The sequence below is a fragment of the Micromys minutus genome (assembly GCF_963924665.1).
Source record: "Micromys minutus genome assembly, chromosome: 16".
Lineage (NCBI taxonomy): Eukaryota > Metazoa > Chordata > Mammalia > Rodentia > Muridae > Micromys > Micromys minutus.
In genome coordinates this window covers 31,211,428-31,224,576 of record NC_137985.1, presented here as the reverse complement: position 1 = coordinate 31,224,576, position 13,149 = coordinate 31,211,428, and the positions used below count along the sequence as shown (strand labels likewise).

The following is a 13,149-nucleotide window of genomic DNA, read 5'->3' as shown; positions in this document are numbered from 1 at the left end:
CAGAAGCCTCGGTGAGGTAGGGGAAGCAACCTCTGGTCAACCTAGGGTTTTCTAGCTTTTGTTTGCTGAGGGGAGTGGTGGGACCATCTATCTGCAAAGGGCTTCAGCAAGTGTACTGTCCGTATCTGATCTGTTTGATTCCCCTGGGGGGCAGGGTGCAGTCCCACCCACTTAACCAAACACTGGGCACTCTTGACCAGCATATATGGGTGATGTAGAAAACAGGAAGGCAGAAGTGTCAGAAGTAATTAAACCAAACGATGACTTAAACCCCAGTAGAAATCAACACATTCGGTTTAATCACCTTCTTAAGCTAGCACAAGGCCGCAATTCTATGGAGAGGACTTCTTTATTTCTGTGGATCGTTAACAGGAACTGCATATCTTGAGCTTGGTTTTAGTTCAGATGCTCCCGGGGAGAGGTGAGGAGGGTGGGGGTAGGGCCAGGGGGTGGGGGCTCCGAAAAGAGAGAAGGAACAATAAAATGTTATTTGAAACCATCCCTTCTTCCCCCTCCACACAAGCCTTGTGTGTCCCGCCCTCCTGCCTCTGTCCGGGCTCCCAGCACCCAGGCCCAGGCACAGTGCTGAAAGTGCTAAATTAGGCCATTAGAGACATTCATTTCTCTTTATTAGTCTGTGTCAAATCCTTTTTATTAGTGGCTGGAAACGACCTCTCTTCTGCAGTAAAATGTCATGCCAGTTCACTCCTTTTATTTGTTCTGCACTGACGGGGCTCAAACTCTCGCTGAATTAGTGCAGCGAGATTTATTTCCTCCAAATTTTGAGCGGCTTAAGAGAGATTGGGGTGGTGGGGAGGGGGAGGTGCAGCCAGGAGGGAGGTAGCCTGTGGGGAGCAGAGTTAGGAAGGGATGGGGAAGGAGAAGGTGAGCTCCTGTGGAGGTCAAATGTCCCCTGCTCTTTGGAAATAAAGTCTAATGACCATCTCTCATATCTTGCTCATCTCCTGGCCCTGGGGACATAGTTCCCACATTTCTGCTTCAAGCTTCTAAAGGGTGTTGATCCACAGACAAATGAACCTGGACAGCAGGAAAAAGCGTTCCTTAAAACCCATGGTTTTGAGCCGAGCATGTAGTTCACTAGTGAACCGCTTGTCTGCTTATGCATGGGAACCTGACTTTGGTCACCAGCACTCAAAAACAAATATTCTAGCCAGACAAAATGCCATGCTGGAAACCAAGCTCAGATACAGTCTGAGGCCACTTGATATAAAGGTTCCTTGTGTGCATGTGTGTGTGCGTGTGTGCGTGTGTGTTGTGTTTATGAAGTTCTTTTCCCTAGTCCATCTCCGAATCCATGTCCATTCTGGGTTGCTTAGGTGTCAGCTTCCATATTTCAGCCTGAGGCAGGAGCTGCTGGAGAGTGCTCCTCAAAGGGAGCTGTGGTTTCTCTTCCACTGATTCAGGGATCAGGAAGGGTGGCTTAGAAAATAGAGAGCAAAAATTAGGCTGGTGAATGCAGAAGGGGCAGTGGCTCATCGGCAACTGCTCTGGGGACAGCCTTAGAAGCCCAAGGCCACGGAACCCATCGGGATCACTGGCTCCTTGACCCTCTCTTAGAGGTTAAATATATTCCTTAGCTGTCGCCATGCAAGTAGGAGGCGAGTTCGCTGAGTGGTCCGAAGGAACGCATGGGGTCCACACATAACCCCGCTGGCCTGGCTCCCAAGGATGGGCTCCTGTGTCAATGGGGATGCGGCAGTCACAGGAGCTTGAGAAGGGGAGGGTAAGAGAAGGGAGGTTTGGGGTGTCGACAATGCTGCTCAGCCCGGGAGGGAAGCAGGAGGCCAGGACAATCCCATGCTGAACCTTAGCCAACACAAAAAGCATAGAAAATATCCCAAAATGTGAGATAGCTCGGTGAGTTTAAGCCTTTGCCGCCAAGCCCAGTAACCTGAGTTCAGTCCCTCAGGGTTCCCCACAGTAGACGAGGGAGTTAGCTCCTTCAAGTTATCCTCTGACCGCCATATGTGCGGTATGGTATGTGCACACGTCCAAGAAACAAACAAATAAATATAACACACACCCACAACAAGTAAACAAGTAAATGTACAAATAGTGCACACCCCCATAAATAAATAAGTAAATAATGCACAGCACAATAAATAGATAAGTGTAATGAAAGATGAAAGGAAAATACTCCCAAATGAAATGAAAGAGCCCCAGATATCCGCCCATCCACTCTGAGACCCGACATCTGCAGGTTTGCAATATAGATCCATACAATGGCTCTGCAGAAGAGGGTATGTAACTCCCCAATGTGTTTGACACCGCTACCTTATGCCCCACCACCACCCCTGCAAACCTGGCTCGGTGGCTCTGTCACAGCCTGACTCTCTGTTAGCCATTTCCATTCCACTCCTCTCCTGCCCCCCTTCACACTGTCACAGGTGGCTCCACCAGCCACTTCAGAGTGTCTTGCTTTCCCTGCTCCTGCTGCTAACACCCCCTCCTCGGCTCCTTGCATGGCTGCCCCCTCATCATTCCAAGCTTAGCTTAAATGTCACCTCCTCAGAGAGGTTCTCCCTGACCATTCTAAGAAAAGCTGCTTTCTCCTCTCTGCAGAGGCAAGAGTAGGAACCGAGGAAACCTCCTCCCCTCTCTAGGCTTATAGCTGAACATTGAATCCCAGCAGACCCCACCTACCCCTCATGCTGTGTACACAGAAAACTTTGCACACACACTGCATACACTAGACTTGTGGCATACAAAACGCTGCCCCCAGTACCATGTACACACTCCTATGTGTATATGTACTGCATGAACACAGCATCACATGCACACACAGTGAAACAAGCATGCTGGCATAGAACAAACACTTGCTCTATGAGAGCCTGCACTCAACTCCAGTCTCTCCTCCCCCCAATATCCCCCACCTCTTTATTTGGTTAGCATCTGCCCCCCCCCAGCCAGCGAAGAAGGAATATGCAATGACGGAGTGGCTGGTGTGGGCTGGGGCATAGGCTGCACCCCCACCACCTGGCACGATGCTTCGGATTATTAGTTCCTGGTAATTTAGTGCCCTTGTACAGAGTCGATTTGTGCCTTTCATTCCTAATTGATCTAGTGGCTGTTTAAATGGCAGCAGGCATCTGTTGAGAGTAGGAAGGTTCATAAGGCGCAATAATTCATAACGCCGTCTGGAATTTGCCTTTCATGGCCCTCAGCTAAACCACTGCAGGGCTCTGCTTAAATTACAGCCACCGAGGCTTTCTTTGGTATTCTACTCAGGGCCAGGAGAATCTTGCATTAAACTGGGATCAGGTTAGATTAGACCATAATATACCGCAGTATTGGAGGCTGCAAATGAAGACTTACACTGGAGTTTAACCCCTTCACCCGCTGTTCTCTTTGTCTTTAGCTGGGTAGGTAAATTTGCCCATTGTTTTTCCCTGCCAGCTCCTTCCTGGGTACAGCAGAGATTTCTGGCAATTCTGGATGCATGAGAACAAACCTTAAATATTGGTCCTCTCTCTTACTTACTCTAAACCTAGTACATAGCCCTGGGGTCTAGGAGTTTATGCATCAGCTCTCTAAACAAGGATCAGCCCATCCTGCACTTGAGTGGAAAGACCTAGGCAGGATGAGGCTAAGCCTTCCCTGTTTCTTTCTGCCCTCGATTTTTAGGATTCAGGGTGGGACAGACATCAGGGCTTTCCGCAGCCTACTGATGGATGCTAAACATACTGTGCTGGCTAGATGCTTAGCTCTGCTCTTCGTGAATCCACTTGGGGAGGGAGCAATGTCTGTTCTCCTTTACAGGACTAACTCTGTCCCTCAATATGGTAGTCATTAGCCACATGTGGCTATTTACATTTAAATTAATTAAAATTCAATACAATTAAAGATTTAACATCTTAGTTGCACTGGCTATATTTCAAGTGCTCATTGGCCTCGAGTGGTTAGTGGTTCCTGTGTTGGATGATGCAAACTGTGGGACCTTCGCGTCACTGCAGAAAGTTTCACTGGACAATGCTGCCCAGAGCATTCCTGTGGCAGAATACCAACAGCTGAGTCCAGCACATGTTCCTCTTCCTCTCCCATGAAACGATGCTGCACAGGAAATAAACAAGCAGATGCTGTGGTCTCAGGAGTTACAGGAGACAGACCAGGAGATGCAGATGCTTTCTTGGAAGAATAGGAGAGGGAACTGGGTTCTCTCTGTTGCAGCATCAACAACCTAGACACACACAGTAGTATGTGCTTCAAAAATAAGTGTGATGTTTGTTCATGTATGCAGACGTACGACATCCATGTTCGACAAACGTTTGTGAAGATTCACATACTTCTGCCAGATTCTGGATATTCAGGGGTGGATAAATAGGTTTGTTTCCTGATTAAAGTCGAGGTCGGCAGGCAGATAGAAAAATTTAGAGATTTGGGAGAGAGGTGTGAGACAGTGTGTAGCCAAGGAAGCTTCTAGGAGGTGGTGATCTCTACACTAAGACTCATATATTTATTTGGTTAAACATTTCTGCCCATATAGACACATGCATAATTTATTCATTGAGTCAGTTACCAGCTGTTTTTTCAGTGTCCACTATACATATACATGACAAGATTCTTGGATATAGGGCAATCACACAGAGACTGTCCTGGAGCAAAACTTATAATGATGCAAATAGCGATTTAGTTACAGATGTGCTAAGGATTTGGTAATAGCCGTGCAGGGAGAGACACAAATGAAACTGGAATACCTGGTAAAAATAAAATTGAGTCTGCCACAGACATGGGCATATGTGGCTGAGTTTGGGGGCTCATGTATTTATCCTGTGTATACATCTGTTGGCTTCAGCTGGCTTCATAGTTTGTGTTTCTGTCTGTGTATGTATGAGTGTATGTGTGTGAGTGTGTGTGTATGTGTGAATGTGTGTGTATGTATGTGTGTGTGAGTGAGAGTGAGTATGTGTGTGTATGTGTATGTGTGTGTGTGTATGTGTGTGAGTGTGTGTGTGTGTATGTGTGTGTATGTGTGAATGTATGTGTGTGTGTGAGTGAGTGTGTGTGTGTATGTGTGAGTGTATGTGTGTGTGTGAGTGAGTGTTTGTGTGTATGTGTGTGTGTGAGTGAGTGTGTGTGTGTATGTGTGAGTGTATGTGTGTGTGTGAGTGACTGTGTGTGTGAGTGAGTGTATGTGTGTGTGTGGTGCTTCAGATCTTAGCTTGCATGTCACCTAGTGTTAATATTCACATTCAAGAATTCTCTAGCTAGTTCTCACATATCTTTCCTGGACTCATGCTGAGTTGGAAATGAACATAGAACTCTTTGAAGAGTTATAACCTCTCTGTTGCAGCTTATCTGACCACAGGGAAAAGGTAGGTACCCTTTGAGGCCCTCGGAGCGGGTCCTTCATTTCAGAGACCAAAATGCTGCCACTCTGGCAGACCCTGGGGACGGGGGCATTCTCAAGAAGTTGGACTCTAGGAAGAGCAGCGGTGGGAATGCTAGAAAGGGAACCTGGTGGCTTCTCGGCCCCACTAGCAGCCTTGTCTCTGTGCGCATGTGTGAGCTCTTGATGTCCCCGCAGGCACCCTCTTTTCCCGCTCCTGACGCTGCTGTTTGAGAAATGTGAACAGGCCACCCAGGGCTCAGAGTGCATCACCTCCGCCAGCTTCGATGTGGACATCGAGAACTTTGTCCACCAGCAGGAGCAGGAACACAAACCCTTCTTCAGCGATGACCCAGAACTGGACAATCTGGTAAAGACCCTCGACCCTCCATCCCGGCTCCAGCCTTCCCACTCTGTGATCCCATCCCAATTATTCTAAAAGTGTTCCTTTCATTCATTGATCCAACAAGACATTTTGAGCCTCCACTATGGGACAGCCACCATGTGTACTGTTTCACGCTTGAGAACCAATTCTCAGTATTTTTAACCGAGATTCTGGCTGTGGGCTTTGCTACTAATGTTTTCTCCATCTCTACCTCTGGTGGCACCAGCATCTGCACATTTGCTACCTTACAGTTCAAACAAGTGGAGAAAGGCATCCAGAATGCCAAAGGTAGCAGCTATTCCAGGTTTGCACAGAGAACTGGTGGCTATGTGCTACTGTGGTTAGCGGAAGAGGCAGATGTGTGAGGGTAAGAGGCATGTTCAAGCATGTCAATATGGGCAGAGAACCTGGTCCTGCTAGGAGATTCTGCCCTCTTATTGGATCTTGTAGCTCATACCTTTGAGTAGTTTGCTACTCGGATTAGCACTAGATCTTGTAAAATACAAGTTTCTGGGCTGTACTACAGAACTGTGATTTTGTAGATTCAAAGGGAGCCCGTGAAGTCTACATTTTATATTTCCAAAGCAACTGTCATCGTTAGCTTTGGTGGCTGCCATGTTGGATGGGATTCTGAAGTCCTACAAAGAGGGAGGGCAAGGCCACTGAGCTGCCCATCCTACTGAGCAGTCTTCTTGAGTTATTACCTGTTCTTTTGGTTTTGTTTTGTTTTTTGTTTTGCTTTGTTTTCTGTGTGTGAACTGCCCAGACTATCACTCTGCAAATCTGCTCCTCGACACACACACACACACACACACACACACACACACACACACACACACACGAACACATATATTCTGTCCATCTACAGAGCAGATGAGTGACGTCGGTATCCTTTTGGACAGAAAATTACTCACTTTGCTGCTGCTCTTGGTGTCCAGTGCAGCACGTCCTGACCTGTAGGATAACACCAGGAGAACCCACGCTGGCCTGGAGGTTTGTGGTATTGTGATGATTTAAGGGTTGGAGCAGGGCTCAGACGTGGAAGAAGTACTCACTGGCTGCCAGGAATCTCGGTGGAAACGCTGAAAGCTCCCAAGTGTACCTCCGTTCATCCCTGGTTCTTCCTCTTCCCAGGCAGGCACGGAACCCTGGCTGCAGCCTCTAAGATTCCATAGTGCTGGTCCTCCAGCTGGTGGAGGGCCAGGCTAACTTAACCCTGTCTTGCTGTTCAGCTAGTTGGAATTAGAAGAGTCCGAAATTTGGAAAGGAGAGCCTCAAATTTAGCCCCAGGCAGCTGTGGAGCAAGGAAAGACGGTTCTTTCTAAAGTTGGGTTGTATTTGGGAGTGGGTAACTGCACGCATGCGCACATGTAATGAGCCTAGCATCCTCTTCTACACAGCTAACGCATGGGACAGATTAATGGGATGGCTCCTCGACTTGGCCCTTAAAAGTGCTTTGCATCTGAAAATTCACCTTAGTGTTGTATAGTGTTCTAGATCCCCAGCCTTACCTCCTGACTGTCAAAGAAGCAATACGGTCAGGAGCCTGAAACTTTTAGGGTGGGATTGAAGAACCCAATAGTCCCCCTTCGCTACTGATTCCTAGCCCTATGTCAAAAGGGGGAGACGCAGAGGCCAAGCACGGGAGTCATCGTTAGGACAAGAATCATGTCACCAGCACAGCCGAGATGCGCATAATTAGAAATTAGAAAAAGGTCAGATCCCGTTATTACCAGCTCAATCAGCTGCCGAGTGCCACAGCCAGTTAATTTGGCATCTGTATTTTTTACAACCCCGCACACGTAGCCCAACGGACTGTAACTCTTTCTCCGGACAGATATACTGCGCAGCCAAGCAGGGACATAAAATGAGGGACCCCAAGCAAATGAGCTGAGATAATGGAGAGATTTATTTTTTATATATGTGTGTGCGAGGGCAGCTTTCCTTTGCCCTTGAATATTGACTTTCATAGATGGGATTGTCAGGAGGGCACCTGGGTCCCCCAAATCTTTGCCCCTCAGAGGGTCCTCTCTGAACACCCTCCTCCTACCTCTCTCTGACCCTCCCCTGCTTTCTCCCACCTTTTCGGGAGCCCCTAACCGTTCTTCCTTTCCTCCCCGTAGCTCTTTGCCTGTCATACCCTCCTGCGCTCCTCACAGTCTCCCCAGCCGCTTTTCCAGACAAGTCTCCATGGAAACAGCTGAGTCAGCTCTTCCAGTACTGCCCCAAATATCTGAGAAAGAATACAAGTTAGAGATTTCTGAGGGAGGGAATCCTGTAAGCTTGCTGCTCCACAGCGCCTCTACTGGGCAAAAAAACGTAATTACAAAAAGGTTGGGGTTAGAAACCCAACCTTAGAAAGGTGTCCACTCTTATCTCACTTCTTCCTTCCTTCCTTCCTTCCTTCCTTCCTTCCTTCCTTCCTTCCTTCCTTCCTTCCTTCCTTCCTTTCTTCCTTCCTTCCTTCCTTCCTTCCATCTACCCTTCCTTCCTTCCTTCCTTCATTCATTCCTTTTTTCCTCCCTCCCTCCCTCCCTCCCTCCCTCTTCCTTTCTTTTTCTTTTTTTAACACACAGCAACCCTCACATCAGCAGAAGAGAGCCCTGGTCTTTGACTCCTAATTTTGCACCTCTTCCCTGGTACTCTGCCTCTCCCTGGTGACAATAAAGACCTCACTTGCACATAAGAGAATGACACCAATATATGTTTCCTTGAAGCCCCCACTAGGACCTTTCTGGGGTCCACTTCTGCGCCTTGGGAGCAGCTTCTTTCAGATAGTTAATCCGGAATCCCTGGCAAGCCCTCTGGGATCTACTACAATTCCTGTGTCATGTTTCTTTCTTACCTGGCCTCCAGATCTGACACCCTCTCTGGGCCCAGCAGCCTCTGACTGGCACTTGGTAAAGTTTGTAAAATTTGCAAGTTCCCCAAACCCCTTTGAAAGGTAAAAGCTTTTTGTTTTATAAAATCTGATTTACGGGCCCCCAGTGCAAGGCCAAGGTTTTATATATTATGCAAGATTTCAAACTAAGGCTGTAAAACGTACGGTTTCAGTTTCATGCATGGAATTTTTTTATGTGTAAATTTTTTAACATTTATGGGGCACGTTTTAATGAGACTCTGGTGGCTCCAGGGACAGATTATAGCTGCCTGACCGCAAAGCCAGTTCCAAAATGGGGCCTCCCAGGCCCCTGGGTCTACTCTGAAGAGGCAGGCCAGGAGGCCAGAGGGTAGGAGTGAGGAGCCACATGAAGGATCCAGCCCAGAGCTGTAGGCCCACAGAGACCTCAGCCAGCCCTGATCTGAGAGTTACTCACCTTATCCTCCAATCCAGGCTGTTGCCTAGAAGGGAGCTGAAAACCTCACAGACACCAGAAAGAGCAAAAGAAGTCAGAATATCAATGATGAGGATAATTAACATTTATAGGCCACTTACAGGTACCAGGTGCTAGCCTAAATTATTTGCATCTATTACCTTATTTAAAACTCACAACGATTAATATTAATATTAACAATGTTATCCCCATTTTGCTGGAGGCACTTGCTTCAATTCTTAGACCATTTCCCCCCTCTCAATCTCAAAACGTGTGTGTGTGTGTGTGTGTGTGTGTGTGTGTGTGTGTGTGTGAGGTTTAATCTCTGGTGGCCTGGAGCTCACCAATTTTGCTATATCCAAAGCATCCCAGGGACGCCCCGGTCTCCAGCACTGGGATTACACGTGTAGGCACCATGTCCATCATTTTTTGGTGAGTGCTGGGAACAGAACTCAAGTCCTAATGCTTGTGCAGCGAGCGCTTTATCAGATGAGCTATCTCTCCAGCCCTATAGCCCTCGTTTCAGGAAGTGAGATAAACACACAGGATCATACTACTGACAGAACAGAAAAGATAACAAGGTTGTGAAATGCAGCTCCAACTTACACACACACACACACACAAACATGTACACACACACACACACACACACACACACACACACACAGTCTTCTGACACATTTCTAGGAGAGGAGTCAGATTTTGCTTTATTCCTTTTATATCCACATCTCCTTCAATCCTCAGCACAACTGAGAGCCCCTTTGTGTGTGTGTGTGTGTGTGTGTGTGTGTGTGTGTGTGTGTGTTGGAGGTCAATGTTGGACCTTGCATGTGCTAGCCAAGCACTTTGCTATTGAGCTCGAACCACCCCAAGACCAGTGCGTCACCATTATCTCATTTTATAGCTGAGGAAGTGAAGGCGCAGGGATTAAAAATTGTTCCAGGCCTCCAGAAGCCTCTCATCCTCCAAAGCCCTCTCCTTGACAAGCTCCTTGGATTCTCATTCAAGCCCAGCAGGGAGCTGTTATCCCCACTTAGTAGAGAGAATTCAAGGACCGAGTATCTTGTAGCCAAGAAGTTACATAGTTGGGACAGTTTGGGACAGTTCAGTTTGTCTAATTGAAGAAGCTCAGCCTGTGACCCCCGGTGCCAAATTTTGATGCCATCCAAGTGGAACTGCCAGTCCTTGACACAAATGTGTTTTAGCTTGCCATGTGTGGTAGTTTCCACAAAATATCCGTTTGTCTGACAGTCCTGCAGCCCCTGACATTCACCTTTCTTCCCTGCCCCGCTTTTTGTTCTAGTGACCCAACACACCCAACTGGCCAGCCAGGCTGGTGCAGGCTGAAAAAACTCTTCATCAGGGTTTAGCTTTGGCTGCTCCAGGAAACATCAGCTCACACATTTTAGAAATGTGTGTTTATAAACTTCTTCCCTACAAGAGCACCTACTTTCCCAATTTGCAGAAAGAGCGACCGGAAGGGGTTTGTCCCCAAGGCAAGGAATGGAGCAGGCAATCTGATCTCCGAGCTTCTGTTCCCTTATCTTGAGCGGAGTGATGGATTATCTTGCCGGTATCCCTGAGGTGAAGAGACTCAAATGAGATAATGGAGAGAGAGAAGCCTTTTGCAAACTGTAAACTGCTGTGTGTACAGATGTTTTGAGAGACAAGGAGTCACCATCATCAAATGAAGAACCTAAAACCTTCAAGAGGGGCAGCCATTTAGAGAAGAACTTGAAGCTGTGTGTGGATATTGTAGGGGCATCAGGACAAGGATTTGGCATTTATTAAAACCTAGGTTCCATACCAGAAACACTTGCAAAAGGATCTGACTCGATATTCATAACAGTTTTAAGCTGTAGGTATTATTATCATCATAAATTGCACAGATAAGGCTTAAGCCACTTCTCCAAAATGCCCAGGTAACAAATAATACATTCAGGACGTCACAGCATGCTGCTTTTTAGGAGATAAGTTGCCCCTGCCTTGGGTACTTTCCTGGGACTGCAGGGTTATATGACACAGCCACGTGAGGCTGCATCTTGATTTGCTGTTTTGAAAGGGCCGTCTTCGAGAAAGGCAGACTTTACTTCGAAACAGAATGGGGAAAGAGAAGCTGGCACACTAAGGCCTGGGGAACGGGAATGAAGGACACCCATGGTGGCAGTATTCAGTTAGTGGTATTCGGGCTGGAGAGATGGCTCAGCCGTTATGAGCATTAACTGCTCTTCTAGAGGACTTGGGTTTGGTTCCCAGCACCCACACTAGGCAGCTCACAGCCGCCTGTAATTCCAGTCCCAGGGAATTCAGCACCCTCTTTTGGTTTCTGTGAACATCTGCACTCACATCTTCAAACCCTCACTCTGACACACACACATACACATAATCAATAACAGATTAATTTTTTAAAATAAATTAAGGGTCATTGTTAATATGATGAAGAATTTGGAGTAAGTTTCTTTTCAAATCATTTGGGGGGAAATCGTTTAATATATCATTTTTTCTCACAGGCAAAACAACAAAATTAGAACACATAGGATGAAGGATGCTTCACTTACAGCAGACATAGAGGGAACCCCAGAAATCATTCTCTCAGTAGCTAAATCTAGGGTAGCCAGCCATAAGACAGCTAGTGGAATATGAGAAATTATTTAAAGATGGTTCTTTTGTTTTGTTTTACAAATATTATTTGGGCCTTTGAGAAGTAGAGGCAGATGATCAGAAGTTCAAAATTATCCTTGGGTACAAAGGAAGTTCCAGGCTCCTGGATTACACAAGACACTGTCTCACCAGAACCAGAGAAATCAAAAGAAAAACAAATGTACTTGGTTCATGTTTTACAAAGTATTTTCACATTATTATTTGTTGGCCCTTAACAAATCTCATAGATTAGAAAGATTTCCTATCTCTATTTTACAAACCAGGAGACCGAGGCTCAGGGGGAAGAAAAAAATTCAGAACCTTTTCACTGGAACAAGGAGAGCCAACAGTGGGTCTGGCCTCACCTCTAGTTTGCATGGCACTGGAACCCCACAAGCCTTCTGCCTCCGTGCACAGCATTGCACATGCATTTCTCTAATATTGAAGAGGTCCTACATATTCATTGCCTCAGAGTACCATCATGATTTACTCTGCCTTCTTAAATCTTTAAACCAATTCTTATAGCCCATAAAATAGTAACCCTTCATCTGTGCTTTGTCAGACCCCAGGATATGACTGCTTTTGGCCCCTGCACACCGACCTAGTTAAAACACACTGAGCGTGTATTACATTTGAGCTAAGAATTCTGGAGAAAAATATATATGGTTATTATTTTGTCTAATTTAGCTGTGGCTTTCCATTTAGTGTAATAAATAAATATTAGTCATGTACTTAAATGAATAGGGGACATGTTTGGAAGGAAGTATGGTGTATGTATATATTTATACATGCGTGTATATGTGTGTATTCATTCATAAGACTATTTTAAAATGTTGGCTTTTAAAAGCAGAATATGGCTGGGGACACAGCTCGATGATAGATCATTTATCATGTGAGAGGCTCTCGTTCTATACCCTGCACTCCCTTCTCCAAAAATTAAGCAGGCTAGGATAGTCTTGTTAGTGAAAGATGAAAGAAAGAAGCAAAGAAAGGAACAAGAAGAAAAAAGGGGAATGAAGGATGGGAAGGGGTAGGGAAGAAAAAAAAAAGAGAAATAGTAATAGAACTGGTTTTGTTTCAACAAAAACAATTGAGCAATCCATTCAAGTCAGATGACCTGTCCAGTGCACAGATAACATTAAAAGAAGAAAGTTATGTTGATGGAGTTACTCGATGTCCTTGGTATTACAGAAGGCTGAGCAAGCCCTTTGCATAAAGCAAGAGAGATTTGAGTCCCGTGTAAGGAAGAACTTCTTAATCAGCACATTAAAAGAACATAAGAGACAGCCCAAGACAATGAGGTCGTCTCCCAGTGGCAGGCACAGCCAGGAAGATGGCTGCCGCCACAGGTCCTAGTGTGTCTGCATACTCCACTCACCTTGCAGGCCTCCACCTACCCCCAAACCACACACACCCTTATACTTCTATTGTTTTCATCATCCCTGACTCCTGAGATGTAGAAG

General features: G+C 46.2%; 1 protein-coding gene across 1 annotated transcript in view; it reads left to right on the top strand.

Moving 5' to 3' along the window:
- The window catches only part of PKNOX2 (PBX/knotted 1 homeobox 2), a 263,021-nt gene that overhangs the window by 213,305 nt on the left and 36,567 nt on the right, over positions 1-13,149 (top strand). The window contains exon 6 of the mRNA XM_080930675.1: positions 5,546-5,717. Coding sequence (XP_080786801.1) covers positions 5,546-5,717 — 172 coding nt within the window. The remainder of the gene's footprint in view (positions 1-5,545; positions 5,718-13,149) is intronic.